Source organism: Daldinia caldariorum (genome assembly GCF_022478825.1).
Source record: "Daldinia caldariorum strain CBS 122874 unplaced genomic scaffold F4812scaffold_21, whole genome shotgun sequence".
In the NCBI taxonomy this organism is placed as follows: Eukaryota; Fungi; Ascomycota; class Sordariomycetes; order Xylariales; family Hypoxylaceae; genus Daldinia; species Daldinia caldariorum.
In genome coordinates this window covers 383665-401548 of record NW_025953057.1, presented here as the reverse complement: position 1 = coordinate 401548, position 17884 = coordinate 383665, and the positions used below count along the sequence as shown (strand labels likewise).

Genomic DNA, 17884 nt, shown 5'->3' with positions numbered 1-17884 from the left:
TTTTTGGACCAAGAAAGAAGGCTTTTTTTCTTTCTTTTTTTTTTCTCCCGATTTGCGAATCACTTCCAATGCTAAAAAAATACCCCTGCGTTAGGTCCACTCCCAGCCAAAATGGGGTTTATGTTATGCCGCTTCAAAAGCTTCACCGCTACCTATCTCCGGGAGGGATTTCGGATTTAAGGTACTACATATTCTTTTCGCGGTAATAAACCGTGAATTCTAGGCATATTCAACTCTACCTAAGCCGCTAAGTATGAACGAAACATAGTCGAGCGAAAGCTATGCGTCAAGTAAGCTTACTTGAGTTACTCTCTATCATGGATCATATTTATCACATAACTCAAAAGGAAGACACGGCCCGAGACAAGTAGGTATGTTGTTCCGTTTAACAACAGGTCGCCAGAGCCTCGAGAAGCGACGGAGAGTTACTTCTCGCGAAAGTATTTGGCAATGAGCTCCAACGTAATGTTTAGCTGTCAGTTTCCCAATCCTCTGGCTTCGTCAAAGAGCCAAGGTCATTATTGGGAATAACATGATCTGTCATCCATATCTGTTCATCATATGGAGTTATCAAGCATTGCAACTTGCCCGTCATTTGCAAAGCTTTCATCCCGAGGAGAGGATGGAATCTCTCCTTGATAGGGTTTACTAGCCGTATTGCATGCGACAAGATATCGCCCATTCGTTATTTCCCAGTGCTCTCACATGGCAGGGACTCCGAGAACAGCACGAGGAGAGATTCCCTCACTGACTCGCGGAAAGCGTTGCATCACGCAGTTATGACGTTTACATACCATCTACATTTCAACCGATACGGGTATATTTACCTTAACCTCGTATGATCGTTTTGTTAAAACTCGAGATGATAATTAGTCTCCAGAGTGGGAGCGGCCCGCGTGTGTGTATAATGCTAATAAAGCGATTGTCACAAGGCTAAGGGGGCCAAGATATGGAGATGTAACGCTCGCTTTTCAATTTAGCAAAATTCCAAATTCAACATCTCCGCCATATAAGACGACCATGTCCGGAAGAAATGTCAGTTCATTAGCTTTTCCTCGCCCCGGATAGCATCACATGCTTAACCACACCGCAATACCATACTACCGGTCATAATTCGAGCTCAAAGTTCTTCCACGCACCAACAGAAATCAGTTCCAACATCGGCACGCACACTTATCGCCTCGTAATTTCATGGATCCACGCCATCTTCCCAATTTTTTTCATATCGAATTACCATTCCAGCTCTTTCCTGCCACCACCACCGCTGCAAGCACTCTGATGCGTATCGGGTCTGCGCCAGTCGTAAACGCCACCTCGTTCAACAAACGATTTCTTGTCCCAAACAACCTGTTTCATAGCTTCCTTAACACCGACTTTCAAAATCGACTCGCTCTTCGTCATCATGCCCTCACCCTTGTCCAGGAAGCACATGTACTCATCTAGAAGCAGGTAGCTGCTCGCCATGGACTTGTTATCCTCCAGAATATAGCATGGAAGATGCTTGTGCCGGTCACAGAATGTTTTCCATTGCTCATCAGTGACTAGGAAGGACCTCGCGTCTCGCTTCCTCGTTTCGTCGTCATTCTCGCCGGCGACGATGAGACACTGGAATACTTTCCATCGGAATGGTGCCAGTTTCTCGATTTCGGCAGACATATCCTCGTCCCAGTTGTGCGTGTTAACGACGGTATTTAGCTTAAACTTAACTCCGTACTGTCTGCACCACTCCGCGATACGAAACAGCCGAACGACATTGCCTCCGTCGTCGCCACGCCCAATCTTCTTATTGGTTTCCGGATTGAAGGAGTCGTAAGAAACGGCCAGGATGTCCAACCACTGGCAGTTTTCTTGCATCCACTTTTCCCTAATCTTGCTACCGTTGCTCACGATGCTAATGCTCTCGACGCCTAGTTCTTCCTTGCTATAGCGAAGCAGCTCAGTGAGCAATTGAGGGTAAAGGAAGGGTTCTCCGCCCGCAATATTGAGCTTGCGCATGCCAGCTTCCTTGAGCAACCGTAGACCACGTTTCGCCTCGTCGGTAGGGAGGACGTAAGAAGAGGTTTCAGTATGGAAGCAAAAACCACATGTGTAGTTGCATTTTCGAGATGGGAAATAGTTAACGGAAACTGGAGCGTCTGGTTCTTCGAATGGGCTAATGGGTGGCTCTTTGACGGCATCCGGTCCAGATCGTTTCTTGGTTACGATGGATTTGAAAACGGCATAGAGGAAAATTACGAAAAGGCATGAGGCAACCGGAACATTCATCAGAAGACAGGTAATAATAGCCATGTTCACCTGGGCTAGGTAGGTTAGGTACCTGGTAGGTAGGTATGGCCCCCTTATTGCGTCGTCGAAGAGAAAGAAGAAGAAGAAGAAAAGCTGCAAAATAACGTGTGGACCTTGATTTCTTCAGTAAGAGGTGGAGAGTGGGAGGGTTCGAGATGGTTGCATTGGTTGCATTGGTTGCATTGGGAGTACTTAGTATTAGGTATCATTTAATTGGTTTTAATGAACATACAGACACGTGCCTACGGCAATATAACCTCTTGTAATGACTAACGGGTAGGTACCTAACCTACCTAAGGTAAGTGTTGCTTGTGCTTCCCGTTATTCGGAAACAGCCCGTAATGCGCGTTTCAAACATACCTGCCAGGTACCTAACCTAATGTAATGAACATCTATGACGACCATGGAGACTCACCCCGTACCCGCTACTCGCAGCTTTGCAGTCATCTTCGTCCTCGGTACGTATCTACCTATCCTTACACACCTCCAGCTTTACTTCCATCTCGCTTGAGACATTTTGCTAACTACTTACATAAAACCTTAAGGACCTCCCGGTGGCGGAAAAGGGACTCTCTGTGCTCATCTGGCGCAAACACATAACTTGGCACACTACTCTGTTGGCGACGGTCTCCGCAGTTGGATGCGCGAAAACCGTACCACGGAGCTTGCAGTCAGGATACAAGACAAGCTAGACAACCAGGGATTCCTTACCTCACAAGATTTAAATCCGTTTATCTGCTGGGCAATTAAAGATGCTATCAACCAACAAGATAAACAAGATCAGCCAAGACCCCAAGGCATTCTGATAGATGGCTTTCCGAGGTGCATAGAGCAACTAGAATCCTTCAACGTATGGCCGTTCCAGGATGAACTGCCACTTGCCCCAAGCAGCGCCGGTTGGACGAGAGAGAACGCGAAACCGGATGTTGTGCTACGCGTCGACGTTGCCAAGCAAAATGCGAGGATGCGGTATCTAGCCCGGGCACGGGATGGCAACGACAGCGAGGACAAGTTCGAGAGGCGTTTCGCTGAATACGAGGCAGAAACCATACCGGTTGAGGAAGTGTATCGGCAACGCGGTATCTTGATTGATGTGAGTACTATAAAATAATCTAACTTAGAGTTACCTACCTAAACTACACGAAACGAGGGAGCTTATGATGAAATGCAGGTTGATGCGAATGGGACGAAAGAGGAGAACGTTAATAAGATGACAGAGGCGCTTGACAAAAATGCCTTATGGCAGAAGATTGTCCTTGAAGCAAGTATAGAGCCACATTTTATTGTATGACAGGTACAGGTTATGATGGAAGCGTTGCGAATCGCGGGGGGTTTGGCGTTCAACACAAGGCCGATTTGGTCGTAGCACAAACCAGATACCAATACCAAATGGTACATTGTCAGAATCAGATAAAATCCTCACGCGTGCCCCTTGTCATTTCCAGCGTTATATCATTATCCGGCCATCGCTCGGGCTGGTAAGTTAATGAATCAATGAAGCGCTCCGCACTGTGGTGGACGGAATAGTATATCTACACCACAAGGGGTTGCCTCTCTGTTGGCGACAAACTGTTGACAGCTAGCTCGTCCGAAAGGGCTCTCTCGGTTTATTCTATGATAGGTATCTTGGGTAAATATCAAGTACTCCATTCTATAGGTACTATTGTTCTATAGTTGCCTAGCTGTCATATCATTCATTACATCACCCGTTCCTTTCTATATATACTGCTTTCCTCCCTGACAGAACCCGAACAGGACATTCAAACAGCTACGACGCGTCAAGTTACATATTTGTCAGATTTCTACGTGATACGAGTCCAAGGCACTTTAAGTCATGCCCGGCTTGTCGACCTTACGAATCGTCTGATGTCATTTAAATATTATGATTTCACGATCGTAGACGCATTTCACCTGTTTTTGACAGCAGTAGAGAATCCGCTGGTTTGGCGGGGTGTAGGTATAGAGAAGTCTACAAAAAAGTAGAATAAATGATTATATAGGTTAGGTAGTTAAAAAGGGAATAAGATTCATATATATGGCCATGTAGTGTAAATAGAGGTATATAGCAAAACTCCTTTATTGGAAATCGTCTTCCCCATATATTACCCATCATACACCAATCCAGAAGCTCTCTGGGCCACGGCTTGATTGTGTACATCGGCTGGCGTTCCTACGGCGTGGTATACTTCCGTATCTTGCTGGGGTTAAGGGAAGCCCATCTACCAACCCTGCCCGTCACCGTGGCAAGGTCACTCTCACCATCGTATCTTGTGCTCGTACTTCGATGATCAAGGATATGTATGAACGACGCATGTAAATTAAACGGCGAATATGTACACCTAGAAATGTTCCTTCCAGAACCGGAAGCGGACTTCTTTAGAAGTTGCTGCTTTGGCTGCCTTTTGGATATCACGGGCTAGGGTATTATGTTAGTGACGGTCTGTGAGCGAGTAAAATGATTGGAACTTACCGGCTGCAGTAGGTCCACAGAAGTATACACCGACCGTTGTCTGCATGCTACCCTCTAGACCGGTGATGTATGTTCGATCCATAATTCCATCCCGCATTGCTTCAAACATCCTGAAGAAGTTGGGTCGACCGAAGTTCGTTCGAGACTTCAGTTCTGTTAAGGGGTCGTGATCGGCGCCGACACTGTTTAGTATGATGTTCTGCGTCGTGTCCATATTGAGCTTCTGCGTTAGGTAGGTGTGGATCTTCAAGAATTCCACGCCGTTGCTACCGGGGATGAGAGCCGCCTCGTTACTTTGAGCTTCGAGAGACGAGAGAAGAGTCTGGAACCACTCGAAAGAGCCCGTATCCTTACACACCCAGACAAACTCGACACGGCGAAGTCGTCGGGGTGGGTTCGGGCTGTTGCGCAAGTGCCAGATGTTCTTCAGAATGGAGGCCCATGGCGTTACACCGATACCCGTACCAATGAGCACTGCTATTTCGTTCTCGAATACATCCTCGGCGGGTGCACCGTAAGGTCCATCAATTCGGAGCACGGGCATTTGCTGTCCGTTCTGTAAAGCGACTTCGTACATTCCCATGGGGTCAACGCCTTCGTAGAGCTTGGATTGGGCGGCACCAGCACCAACTGCGTCACCCAAAGCCCTGGTGAAATCTCCAACCTGTCGAACGTGAACTGACACATACGGATCGTACGGGCAAGATGTGATAGTAAACGGATGCCATTGAAAGTTGGACACCGAGGGGACTTGGAGGAAAAGCCACTGGCCAGCCTTGTACTTGAAAGAAGGCTTTTCGAACTGAATCTCCACGACATCTATAAACCGTGTTAGCATCCTAGGGGATGTTGCGTCATTTCAAATACTCTTACCATATGGATGGCGAACCACTCGAGTAATCTTGGTGGTACGCTTAGCACGCACTTCTCGGTAAAGACGCTCGACCAAGTAAAAGAATCCTGCAAACAATTCCCATCTCCATCCCTGATAACCAATGCAGTGTTCCCAGAAGATTCCTCCAGCGAATGGAGAGAAGGGGTTGGCGGTGTCACGAACGAAGCAACCAACGGCGTGAGTGTAGAGTCCGAGGAAGAACGGAATGAAAAGGTGATGCGTGTACCAGAAAGTCTCGAATGACTGTTGGCGGATGCGATGATGGGCGGTGGTGTACATCAGCAGCATGCAAAGTAGCATAACATGGCCGGTAACACCACCAGCTTGGGTATAATGAATTTCGACGGCTGTAACTGGCCGAATTTGGGTCTTCTCCACGTTATAGAAACTGTAAACCGTTAGATTCAGCCCACTTTGGATCCAAGAGCTTGAGATATATACTTGACATAGTGAGCAGAGACGTGGATGACGGTGAAAAGCACCATGGCGTAGGCAACTTGGCGATGGAACCAAAGGTTCTCATCCAACGGCAGGAACCTAATCTTGGGTCGTATCCATCGTACAATTGTTCGACAAACCGGTAGTAAAATTAACGTTCCATCCACAGCTAAAACTAAGCCGGCACCTCGCGATAACCACACCGACCATGATAGTGTGTTCAGACCAGCTAATTTAGGATCGTGAGCCTGCTTATACCTAGAGTTGAGTTAGTCCAGTGTGCGATTTGTCGAGGAGCACCAAAAAGACGTACCATCCAAAACCAAAGAAGAACCAGTGAACCCCCCAAAATAAGACATGGAAGACAAGTTTAGGCGCAGTAAACTGCTTCTTCACCAATTCGAGGACGGCCATTATGTCGTACTTCACTCCTACCCGGGACGTAAATTTAAATTAAAAGAAAGTTTGTCGACCTGCGACGCGATTCTGCACTTCAAGACGGTGGCGAGTTGGCAAAGGGCGTACGAAGCGAGTGGACGGATCGATTGATACCCAAAGTTCCAAACACCTTCTAAGTGATCACCCTTCGTAACCTAATTTTTTCCCCTTTCTTTCCAATTATTTTTTTTCCAATTATTAGAAAGGAGTCGTACTATCCAACGTCGCACACCTAGAAGTAAACAAAACCGAACTAAAAAAGAGCGATCTGAACCAGCAGGAAAACGAAGGAAAGGATGGCGAAGTAGGGAAAGTCTCGAGTGAGAGGCGGAGTCTTTCTACGTCCTTATTGTCGCGCGAAGGACTAAGAGAAAAGGGTCAAACGAAGATATGGGTGGACGGGAAGTAAGTCATAAAGGACGGCAGGACTAGGGCGAGGTGGGCAATACTATTAGGCGAGATCCGCTATCCGCGGTCAAAAAGAAAAAAAGAAGACCAGGGTAGCGAGGATGTACGAAGATCCGGAGCTTGTCTGGTGGTCTACCATGAATTGTTGCAGGGGTTGAAGGGGGCTCTCGATATGTCGGATGTCAATAAACCCATGAAACCTTAAGGCTAATCGTCAAAGATGCTAGACTGTTTTCCCTTTAATTCGCAAAGTGGGAATATAGAAATCTGACAGGTGAGGGTCTATCTCCGGGGCTAAACCAGTTCACGCAACCAGGAATCCTCATCAAATAACTATGTCTTTAAGAGAGAGTTTAGAGAGTTAGAGGCAGATCAAGTACTGGAGACTGGAGACGGATAAGCTAGTAAAAGCTTCTCTTATTGGATATACAGCGATTGATCTGGAATAGCTGGATGAGATCAAACAAAAGGGGAACGTTTCGCGAGTCGTCGATGCGGTGTCAGATTTACATCCGATGAACGCTGGATTTGATCGGACGGTTCTTTGCTTTGCTTAGGCACGGATGGTATTCAGCACCAAGACCCTTGCAATCTTGTTAATGGTGGGGGGGCAGAGTTGAGACGGGCAGCGTTTGGAAGTGCTGCTCTTCGGCGTTTCGACAGGGGGGAGTGAACCCTTATTAGCTTGGTATAGAATAATAGAATATATGCGCGTGTGTATGTGAACTCTTTTGGTACGAGGGAAAACTGGTAGAAATATGATAGGAACTATGTTGTCGGAATTTTTGATGGGTTGTTCGGGGGATGGGGGTTTTATCAGATAGAAATATACAAGATGTTCTTCAGTTTACTATGTACGAATTAGGCGCCGCAGGTTTTAAGATCTGTTGTGAAAGCCAATTGATTGAGGTCCAGACGGGCGGTTGTTGAACAGCGCGGATTCGTCCAGACGAGGGGTCGGGACATCGTATGTGGCCAATAGAATAAAGCGAGATCGTGACAACTTCGACCTTATCCTTCGCTATGTACGATCCTTGCTAATTGCCAAGCTCAAAGTGACAGCGTAACGGGTTTAGCCTATCCTGTTGCAGAGAACGTGCCTTTTCCCCTTATTCCACCAAGCTTATTCCCCCTCCTCTCTTTAACCACCCCCCTACCCCCTACCCTGGAATATCAATACACCATCAAGTATTCTGTAGCATGAACAGACATGCACGAACTAAAATGACAGCATGGGACATCCACTAAGCCCTTTCAATACAATGAGAGCACCCAATCAAGCATAACCCCATCTTCAATGTACGCTTTGGTGCTGCCGAAACCCGAGAATCTATTCCGTACATCTTCTGCCAACAGTCGTAGCACAAGGGTATCGCCCACGTTGGTGTCCCTGTTGGCCTTGGCCTTGAATTGCCAGATTCTCCCTCCATACTGAATACCATAGGTACCCTCAAGGAAAAATCGTATGATTGTTAAAAATCAGACCACTTCTAAATAGTATTCCAAAGAGCTGAGTATATAAATTCGCGGTAGCCGTCGTGCCGTCTGAACAGAAACTCCTCGTATGATCCTTCCATGCCTTTTCACATCTTTGCTACCTTTTGGGCTCTTAGGATTCTCTAGGCAGCAGGTGAATGCAACTCATCTACTCTATGATCTATCAAGCTTCATGCCTTGCACCCACTATTTTGTACTGGGTGTTACCTAGATCAACAAGAGAGATTGACCCAGCCATAAGACATTGGAAGCAAGGACTTCAGTACCCAACGGCCTGAGTTCCTATGATAACCCCAAAGTCCTAAGGTAGAAGCTAACCTGAGTTGATGACGAAATTTCGCTGTGAGGTAAGACTCAAAGAGATTCTGCGACGGGTTTCTCATGGTCAAACGAAGCCATCATTTACTATTTGTCTCACTATAGGCCTTAGGGTAATGATCGTACAAAAACTAGTGTTAATTGTGAGGGTTCAAGTTTGAGGCGGCGGCAAATCTGCCAGGAGTGCTGCTCGTGTTGCCCATGCACATCGTGTGAGGTGTTTAGCCTTAGAGCACGGCGTTGATGTCCTTCCTGGAACAGTCCGTGGACACAACCTTGATATTCTGAAACCCCGAAACCCTTAACAGAGCCTCAGAATAATACGCTGCGACCCTTCGAACGTTAGCGTATGGATCCAGATTTCGATTTCGCATAGCACTCTGCGGGGAATGAACCAATAGTATCGTAAAAATATACGGGCCTTTCTATTGAGGCTACGCTTAGCTTAGGATCCTTGTTAGTTCTGCGTCGGCTTCGTGTCGGGAATTCTGCCAATACATCATTCTTAGTTAGTCAACAACGCCGGCTACGATAATTTCGTTCCGAAGCTATTTCATATCATAGTGGAGTTCAAAACTATGGCTCCAATTTCTTAAACAAGCGGCTTCTTAGTTCAAGATTAGTCGATTGGGATAGATGGACCCGAGGATGTTAAGCTGAAATGCCAACGGAGATGAGCACGTGTCTTTCCAGATTCATGCCGCAGATGATAAATCACGCATATAATCTGGGGTTAGGCGGGTATTCTACAAACCGTTTGAGATGAATCAGGCGCCCAGCTTCGGTAAATGTAAAAACGATGTCGACAATGTGACGATGTCAGACCGTCAAATTGAAGATGATGCGTTGACATTTGACATCTTTAATTATGGCCGTAAATATTAACATTCGAGTGCGGGTTATGTAGTCTATGAGAGAGATATGATATCATGAGAATTAGTGAATGATGCAAACAATGAATGTAGTGATGTCTATTTCAAACCTTCACTCCGGTATTTAAACCACCCGAATCACTTGATAAGTAAAGATGTAAGTTTTCAGTCCTGCACACTCAATCACCTAGCAATTGGAATACTATTGGCAGAGCTTGACTTACATTTTTGACTATGGCACCCCGATACAAGAAAGGTCAAACGGTGATATACAAGCCTATCGGAGGTGAGTAGCTCTCACATTGTTGACTGTTGTTTTGCATCTGCTTATATTTGCTCTTACGAAGGACCCGACTCGAACACTCCAGAGACCACTGGAAGAATCAGAAATGTTCTTATCGAACCGGGAATACAGGCGGATAGGAACGTTCAGGCCAGTCCTGATAACCCTCGATATGAGGTGAGTCTTTACTCTTATAGTTTCCCCCAGGCCGCCACGGTGGTAACACACTGAACTACGTGCTAGATCGTGAATGATAATACCGGAAAGGCCACCACAATCTACGAAAGCAATATCCTCGGCTTGGCCGAGTAAGCCAGTTGTGCCAGAGTCGCTGATACACACCAAGGCATAATCTCCTATAATGTCTGAACGGTTGGAACGGTACATGTTGGGTAGCGGCGGTCGGGAGGCCGTAATACGACAATAAGCCGAATCTCGGATTTTCGACCGTGGCGATCAAATTGCGCGTTATTCTCCGCTTAGCGGAGTTGACATGTACACTAGTTAACTAGTAACAGGTTACCTTTAGTTAATGTGTAACTAACTAGTTCTTTTATCAATAAGACTCTGAGTATTGTTCCTAACTTTTGACAGTTTTCTAAACCGAGTCGGCTTGTGTGATTGTGATTTGTATAGTAAAACGATATCGATTCGAAGTAATTGTGGAGGAGATTTGTTAGAATACCGGGTACCTAATTTATATTTCTCGTAAATAATACATACGAGATGAATAATATTGAATTATGTAAAGAATCCCGCCTTAGCACCTCTTCTCAGCCACGCCTGCCACGTTACCCAGCCCCATTGAATTACGTCTCAGGGTTATCTTTGTACAATACTACATAATACTTTAGGTATACACTTAGGCAGGTACAGATTGTATAGTACCTTAGGTACCTATTGGCGCTAAGCTCCACTGGAATAACGTTGCCTCCTTCAGGGCAACCCGAATACTTGGGAAATACAAACTTCATCTTCCCATACCCAGATCTAAACCGCGCTCGCATATATTTTACCACGCGCTTTCTCCTCAGGTCGTTTAATCACTAGGGACGATTCCAACCCTGTATCGTATATTCTGCAGACTAAGGCCCGACGCTGCAATCCCCCCTATTCCCATCAAGATCCCTATTCTCCTAGATTCGACCCTAGCGATACCCATACCCATACCCATACCGCCCATGCGAGCCCAATATGGTAAGAAATATTGTATAACTAGAACTTGAGCAACACCTTCATCCTAATCACCGCGTGTTAAAACTATAGGGTATAAGTAGACGACCGAAGGATAAATCAGGCGCAGCGTCCCGTGCTGGTGGCGCAAAAGCGCAAGATGGCGATGCCAGACCCAAGAAGGCTACCTTCGAGACAACCAAGAAGAAAGAGATAGGCGTTTCCGATCTGACCTTACTTAGCAAAGTATCGAATGAGGCAATCAACGAAAACCTGAAGAAGCGATTCGAAGGCCGCGAGATTTACACCTACATTGGCCATGTCTTGGTTTCAGTTAACCCCTTTAGAGATCTCGGTATCTACACCGACCAGGTCCTCGAATCATACAAGGGCAAGAACCGTTTAGAGGTGCCGCCCCATGTCTTCGCGATCGCCGAGTCAGCATACTACAACATGAAGGCCTACCACGAGAACCAGTGTGTTATTATTTCTGGCGAGTCGGGAGCTGGTAAGACTGAAGCGGCCAAGCGGATCATGCAATACATCGCAAACGTGTCCGGCGGCGAGAGCGGAGAAATCAAACAAATAAAGGACATGGTGCTGGCAACCAACCCACTGCTCGAGTCTTTCGGAAATGCGAAGACGTTAAGGAATAATAACTCGTCTCGGTTCGGAAAGTACCTACAAATACACTTCAACTCCAACGGAGAGCCTGTAGGAGCCGACATCACAAACTATCTACTCGAGAAATCACGAGTCGTGGGCCAAATTACCAACGAGCGAAACTTCCACATATTCTACCAATTTTCCAAAGGAGCGTCTGAAAATTACCGGACAATGTTCGGCGTCCAAAAGCCGGAGACGTATGCGTACCTCAGCCGGTCAAAGTGCTTCGACGTCGATGGCATAGACGATTTGGCTGACTTTCGAGATACCTTGGAAGCCATGAAGATTATTGGTCTTTCTCAGGCCGAGCAGGATGAGGTCTTCCGCATGTTAGCCGCCATTCTCTGGACTGGAAACATCCAGTTCGTCGAAGGAGATGACGGATATGCTGCTGTGGCTGACCAGTCTGTCGTGGACTTCCTCGCATATCTGTTGGAAGTTTCGCCCGCTGCATTGGTCAAGGGCATAACAATTCGAGTCTTAACCCCAAGGAGCGGCGAAGTAATCGAGTCCCCAGCGAATGCCGCCCAAGCAACCGCTACCAGAGATGCACTTGCTGGGGCTATCTACTACAACCTCTTCGATTGGATTGTTGGAAGAATAAACCAGTCACTACAAGCTCGACAGCAAACAAGCAACAATATTGGAATTCTGGATATTTATGGATTTGAAATCTTCGAGAAGAATAGTTTCGAGCAGCTCTGTATCAACTACGTGAACGAAAAGCTGCAGCAGATTTTTATCCAGCTTACACTGAAGGCCGAACAAGAAGAATACGCACGGGAGCAGATCCAATGGACGCCAATCAAATATTTTGATAATAAGGTTGTGTGTGATCTCATCGAGCAGATTCGACCGCCGGGTATCTTCTCTGCCTTGAAGGATGCTACCAAGACAGCCCACGCCGACCCCGCGGCGTGCGATCGTACCTTCATGCAGAGCATTAGCGGCATGTCCAACGCCCATCTCACTCCTCGCTCGGGAAGCTTCATTATTAAGCATTACGCCGGCGATGTTAGTTACACCGTCGAAGGAATCACTGATAAAAACAAGGACCAACTCCTCAAGGGTGTCCAAAACTTGTTCCAGCAGAGTTCTAACCACTTTGTCCATGCGCTGTTCCCTCAGCCCGTAGATCAGGATAACCGCAAGCAGCCCCCAACTGCCGGTGACAGAATCAGAACTTCGGCCAATGCTCTCGTAGAAACTCTGATGAAGTGCCAACCTTCTTATATCCGGACAATCAAGCCGAACGAAAACAAGTCGCCTACGGAGTATAACGTGCCAAATGTCCTACATCAAATCAAGTATCTAGGTCTGCAAGAGAACGTCAGGATTCGACGTGCGGGTTTCGCCTACCGTCAATCATTCGAGAAGTTTGTTGAGCGTTTCTTCTTACTGTCTCCTGCTACGTCCTACGCGGGCGAGTATACTTGGCAAGGAACCGAAGAGGCTGCTGTGAAGCAAATCTTGAAGGATACAAGTATTCCGAAGGAAGAATGGCAACTAGGTGTGACAAAGGCTTTCATCAAGTCCCCAGAGACTTTGTTTGCTCTAGAAACCATGCGAGATCGATATTGGCATAACATGGCGACTCGTATTCAAAGAATGTGGAGGGCGTACCTAGCCTACCGCGCAGAATCGGCGACCCGAATTCAACGTTTCTGGCGGAAGAAGCGGGTTGGTGCTGAATATCTACAACTTCGAGACCAAGGTCACAAAGTTTTGCAAGGGCGTAAGGAACGAAGACGTTATAGTCTGCTGGGTTCTCGACGTTTCTTGGGTGACTATCTGGGAATTAACGCGTCGACTGGGCCGGGATCACACATACGAAGCTCCATAGAACTACCGAGCAACGAGAAGTCCATCTTTTCGTGTCGTGGGGAGGTTCTAGAGGCCAAGTTCGGGCGATCAAGTAAACCAAGCCCTCGCATTCTCATTGTGACTAACAGCAAGTTCTACATCGTAGCGCAGTCATTGGTCAATCATCAAGTCCAAATTGTCATTGAACGTCAAATTCCGCTAGGATCTATCAAGTTTATTGGTACATCGACATGTCGCGACGACTGGTTCTCGTTAGGGATTGGGTCGCCCCAGGAACCTGATCCCTTACTAAACTGCGTCTTAAAGACAGAACTTTTTACACAAATGCAACGAGCGATGCCTGGTGGCTTCAGCCTGAAGATTGGCGACTCAATAGAATACGCCAAGAAGCCAGGAAAGATGCAAATCGTAAAGGTGCTAAAGGACTCGCAACAGGCCGTCGATTTTTACAAGAGCGGGACAGTGCATACACAGACCGGGGAGCCTCCTTCGTCTGTATCGAAACCGACGCCTAAAGGCAAACCCGTGCCACCCCGTCCGATTACTCGAGGCAAGCTCATTAAACCGGGTGGTCCCGGTGGCAGGCCTTCCCGAATCACCAACGCACGTCCGAGCACCACAAAACGTGGTCCAGCAGCGGTTCAGACCCCAAGACCAGTCCCAGTCCCAACTCCCACTGCCTCAGTCACAAGCAGCATTCCAAGCCATACTCGTAACCAAGAATCGACATCGTCCGCACGCGCGCCACCTCCTCCTCCACCGCCACCTGCTGCTCCTCCAGCGAAAGCTAAAATGACCGCCAAAGTTCTGTACGACTTTGCTGGCCATAAAGAGAATGAGCTCTCGATAAAGGCTGGCGAAATCATCGAGATTGTCCAAAAGGAGAACAATGGTACGTAGCCAATTCCTATCAACCAAGAATCTAATCAAGCTCGCGAGCTCACTAACACGTTTTTATTTTAGGCTGGTGGTTAGCAAAGAATTCGCATGGACAAGCGTGGGTACCTGCAGCATACGTCGAAGAACAAGCAGCAGCACCTCCCCCAGCACCAGCAGCTGCTCCGAGGGCTCCGCCGCCGCCTCCAAGCCAAAACGGCACGGCAACGGCAGCACGGAATAAGCCTACGCCGCCACAGCCCCCAGCGAAGCGGCCTGTTACTGGGAAGAAGCCTGCGCCGCCTCCACAACCCCGAGACTCAGGTATGAGTCTTAATGGTACCGGCGGGTCAGACAATAGCCGTAGCAGTACACCGACACCTAGCGTGAAGGGTTCCCTAGCTGATGCATTGTTGGCGAGAAAGAACGCCATGCAAACTAGGAGAGACGATGATGACGATTGGTGAAGTAGAACATCAGAGTAGAGTTGCGTTTGGTGCAGGTGTCGGCTTTGAAATGTTTAGTCTATGCATAGAATAGGCGCACCCAGAATTATAGCGAGACGGGAACGGGGGACAACCTATCCGAGACGGCCACAATAAGTAACGGACCCTATCTCTCCCGCAAGACGAGAAGCGAAAGCAGGACGGGGTTAGATATCAGATGGTAGTTCTACAGCCGCAACGAAGCGTGTAAGGTATTGTACGGAGCGAGCACGATATAGCATGACAGCCTTGCATAGTAGAACAATTCACGTGCTTAGAAAGGTAGATGGGCAAAGAGAGGGCTTGAAATAGTTGGCGAATTATATCTATACATAAACTTTATTCTATCTTCTTTATCCCATCGTGACATATCCAATAAATAATAAAATAAGGTAGTAGGCAGTCGAAAAATGGGGGAGGGAGGCCGTACACAAATCACGTATCCTCATCATCTTTCGTGCGAACTTTCCTCCTACGTATCAATTCCGCAAGAGGAACATCTTCGTCCTCCACGGGTATCAATTCCTCCCCCGTCGACGGTCGTCGCGCCGACCGCTCTAGCTCTAGCTCTACCGCCGGCTCGTCGCCAAACTCGGCGTCCTCGTCTACCCCGTAGTCGCCCAGGTGTTCGCCGTCGGCATTCGCCCAGCCGTACTTATTACTACTACCGCCGTCACTCCCCCCCACCATCGCGACGGCGGTGGCGGTGGCCGAAGCGCGTCCCGGCCCGAATCTTCCATCGTACGCCTCGTCGACGAAATCGTAATCGCGATCGCGATCATCATAATAACCATTATCGTCGTAGTCATCAAGGGGCACTTCCTCCAACTCGCCTAGTATGCGGGCCCGCGACGCCCGCCACCGCCGCAGATCCCGCGCCTGGCGGCGGCGGAACGCCTCCCGCTCGTGCTCGGGGTTCGCCGAGCGGTCGAAGCGCGCGTCCGCCAGGGCCCGGTCCGCTTCGCGCTTGCGCGCGCGCCAGGCCCGCGCGTGGCGCACCTTGTCCGGGTCCGGCGGCGGCCACATGCCCTCGCGGTCGTTGAGCCCGTTTTCTTCGTACGTCCAGCCCACGCCCGCGCCCGCGCCGGTCATGAGGATGATGTCGTTCTCGCTATTACTATTACCACCACCACCACCACCACCACCGCTACCGCTATTGCTAATGTTGTTGTTGCTATTGTTATCTTTGCCCAGAGGAGCGACTCTCGGCTCACCCGCGAACGGGAAGAACCACAGCAGCGGGTTACGCGTGCCCATGCCGGCAGCCATGTTGGCGAAGAAGCCGATGTCGTAAGGGAACTCGACGGGGTCGAGGGTATCGGGGTCGCCGCCGGGGGCGCGCTCGCCGGAGCCCCACCAGGAAGGGGAGTAAGGGTCGTCGGAAGCGGACTCGTAGCGGCGCTCGAGGGCGGACTCGTGGCGCTCGATCTCCCAGCTCTCGATCATGGTGGTGTTGAAGACCCAGCCCTTGAGCGTGGTGGCGAGCAGCAACCCCAGGGCCAGGCTCGTCGCGCCGGCGGTGAAGGCGAGGACCGTGAGCAGCGCGAGCTGCGACAGCGAGGGCCCCAGGTACGCGGGGAGGTGGCGGGTCTCCCAGAGGGCGAGGAAGCGGCGGAGGAGGAAGGCGAGCAGGGTCCAGAGGGAGAGGTTCGTGTACACGAGGAAGCGGAAGAAGTGCGGGAAGGTCTGCAGGGAGACGCAGTTGGAGGTCCAGGGGCAGTGGTGGTCCATCTTGGGAATACACCGACGGCATGTCTTGCAGTGGTGGGCGCGAGGCGGTTTGGGTGCCGCGCATTTCCTACACCAGCGCTGTATCCGTCGGGGATCCAACTCTTCTTCTTCCTCTTCTTCCTCCTCCTCCCCGGGGCCATCGGTACTCTTCCTCTTCCTCTTATTTTTCTTGATGTAATCCGGCGGGAAGACGTAGCGGCCCGGGTCGACGGTGCAGGCCTTGTAGTACGTATACCACAGACATAGCACCAGGCTGTTAAAGGTGTAGATCTCGGCTTTGGTGAGCGGGCCCGGGGCTAGGTCCGGTGCGGTGGCGAACAGCCATTGCGAGGCGTAGGCGAGGAAAGCGATCAGGAGGCAAACGGCGGGAACGGCGAGGCGCTGGAGTACTGGCTCCGTGCTGCCGACGAGGAAGGCCATACCTATTAGGTTGTTTATATTAAGCCATCCAGGTGGAGGTCCGGATCTTTAAATAAATAAATAAAAGGGGGAGGGGAAGGATATTTGCCGCCGGACTTGCTAGGATCCTTGGTTAAGATACATGTACTAAGTAATGGGATGAATCCTAACAGATTTGGGTTTTGAATAAGATGCCGAGGTGACGCGATGTCGCTAGTTTACTTAGGCGCGACGTCACTTATGCAGGAACGGACAGGGATCAAAGCCCTACTACCTTAGGTACGTACAAAGTACCTAAGAAACCTAAGCTTAATAAAGGTTTAAGGCAGTTTTTACAGTATGGCTTTGATGGATATTTAGTAAACCGAAATGACTCTGGCGTAAACGAATTAAATAATAAAGAACCTTGGAAGCTCTTTTCGTTACTTTTGATTGATGGTACAACTATAACAATAACAATTATGACGATATTAGTTTCAAATACGTGTAAATTGAGTGTCCATTGTTAAGTACCAGTTACTGACTTTTTTATTCTATCATGTTGGGAATGTTACCTAACGCTGCTCCTCACTCATCTATAGATACCTCCTATAGTACACTAATTTGAAGGTCCTCAGTTTATAAGGAATCAAAGAGCGTAGCGTCTGCTGTTATGTTGGGACGTCTTATCAGTCTAGGTACCTGTCATCCGGTTGAAAAGAAGGAGGGGGGTGAGGGGGGGTGAGTGTTCTCGATCACCTCCCGAAGCAATTCCCAAAGCTTAATCGCCAGACTCTGGTGCATGATACCATGCTTCTCAACCCGGATCTTCACAGCGGCAACAAG

At 48.6% G+C, this 17884-nt stretch overlaps 5 protein-coding genes across 5 annotated transcripts; 2 read left to right on the top strand and 3 right to left on the bottom strand.

The window, feature by feature from the left end:
- Nucleotides 1-956: 956 nt before the first annotated feature.
- F4812DRAFT_216622 (radical SAM enzyme) lies at nt 957-2485 on the bottom strand. Its single transcript, XM_047930400.1, has one exon. The coding sequence runs from the start codon at nt 2287-2289 to the stop codon at nt 1231-1233; it is 1059 nt and encodes a 352-aa protein (XP_047786551.1). The 5' UTR covers nt 2290-2485; the 3' UTR covers nt 957-1230.
- Nucleotides 2486-2588: 103 nt separating this feature from the next.
- Nucleotides 2589-3689, top strand: F4812DRAFT_443850 (P-loop containing nucleoside triphosphate hydrolase protein). Its single transcript, XM_047935442.1, has 3 exons — nt 2589-2744; nt 2832-3379; nt 3458-3689. The coding sequence occupies exons 1-3, from the start codon at nt 2681-2683 to the stop codon at nt 3575-3577; spliced, it is 732 nt and encodes a 243-aa protein (XP_047786550.1). The 5' UTR covers nt 2589-2680; the 3' UTR covers nt 3578-3689.
- Nucleotides 3690-4625: 936 nt separating this feature from the next.
- F4812DRAFT_453091 (putative FAD binding protein) lies at nt 4626-6503 on the bottom strand (the record flags this gene model as incomplete). Its single annotated transcript, XM_047936435.1, has 5 exons — nt 4626-4702; nt 4757-5575; nt 5630-6039; nt 6093-6347; nt 6403-6503. The coding sequence occupies 5 exons, from the start codon at nt 6501-6503 to the stop codon at nt 4626-4628; spliced, it is 1662 nt and encodes a 553-aa protein (XP_047786549.1).
- Nucleotides 6504-10778: 4275 nt separating this feature from the next.
- Nucleotides 10779-15272, top strand: F4812DRAFT_443836 (P-loop containing nucleoside triphosphate hydrolase protein). Its single transcript, XM_047935441.1, has 3 exons — nt 10779-11102; nt 11172-14460; nt 14532-15272. Exons 1-3 carry the CDS (start codon nt 11100-11102, stop codon nt 14909-14911), a joined length of 3672 nt encoding a protein of 1223 aa, XP_047786548.1. The 5' UTR covers nt 10779-11099; the 3' UTR covers nt 14912-15272.
- Nucleotides 15273-17263, bottom strand: F4812DRAFT_443835 (zf-DHHC-domain-containing protein). Its single transcript, XM_047935440.1, has one exon. It carries the CDS (start codon nt 17078-17080, stop codon nt 15365-15367), a length of 1716 nt encoding a protein of 571 aa, XP_047786547.1. The 5' UTR covers nt 17081-17263; the 3' UTR covers nt 15273-15364.
- Nucleotides 17264-17884: the final 621 nt, after the last annotated feature.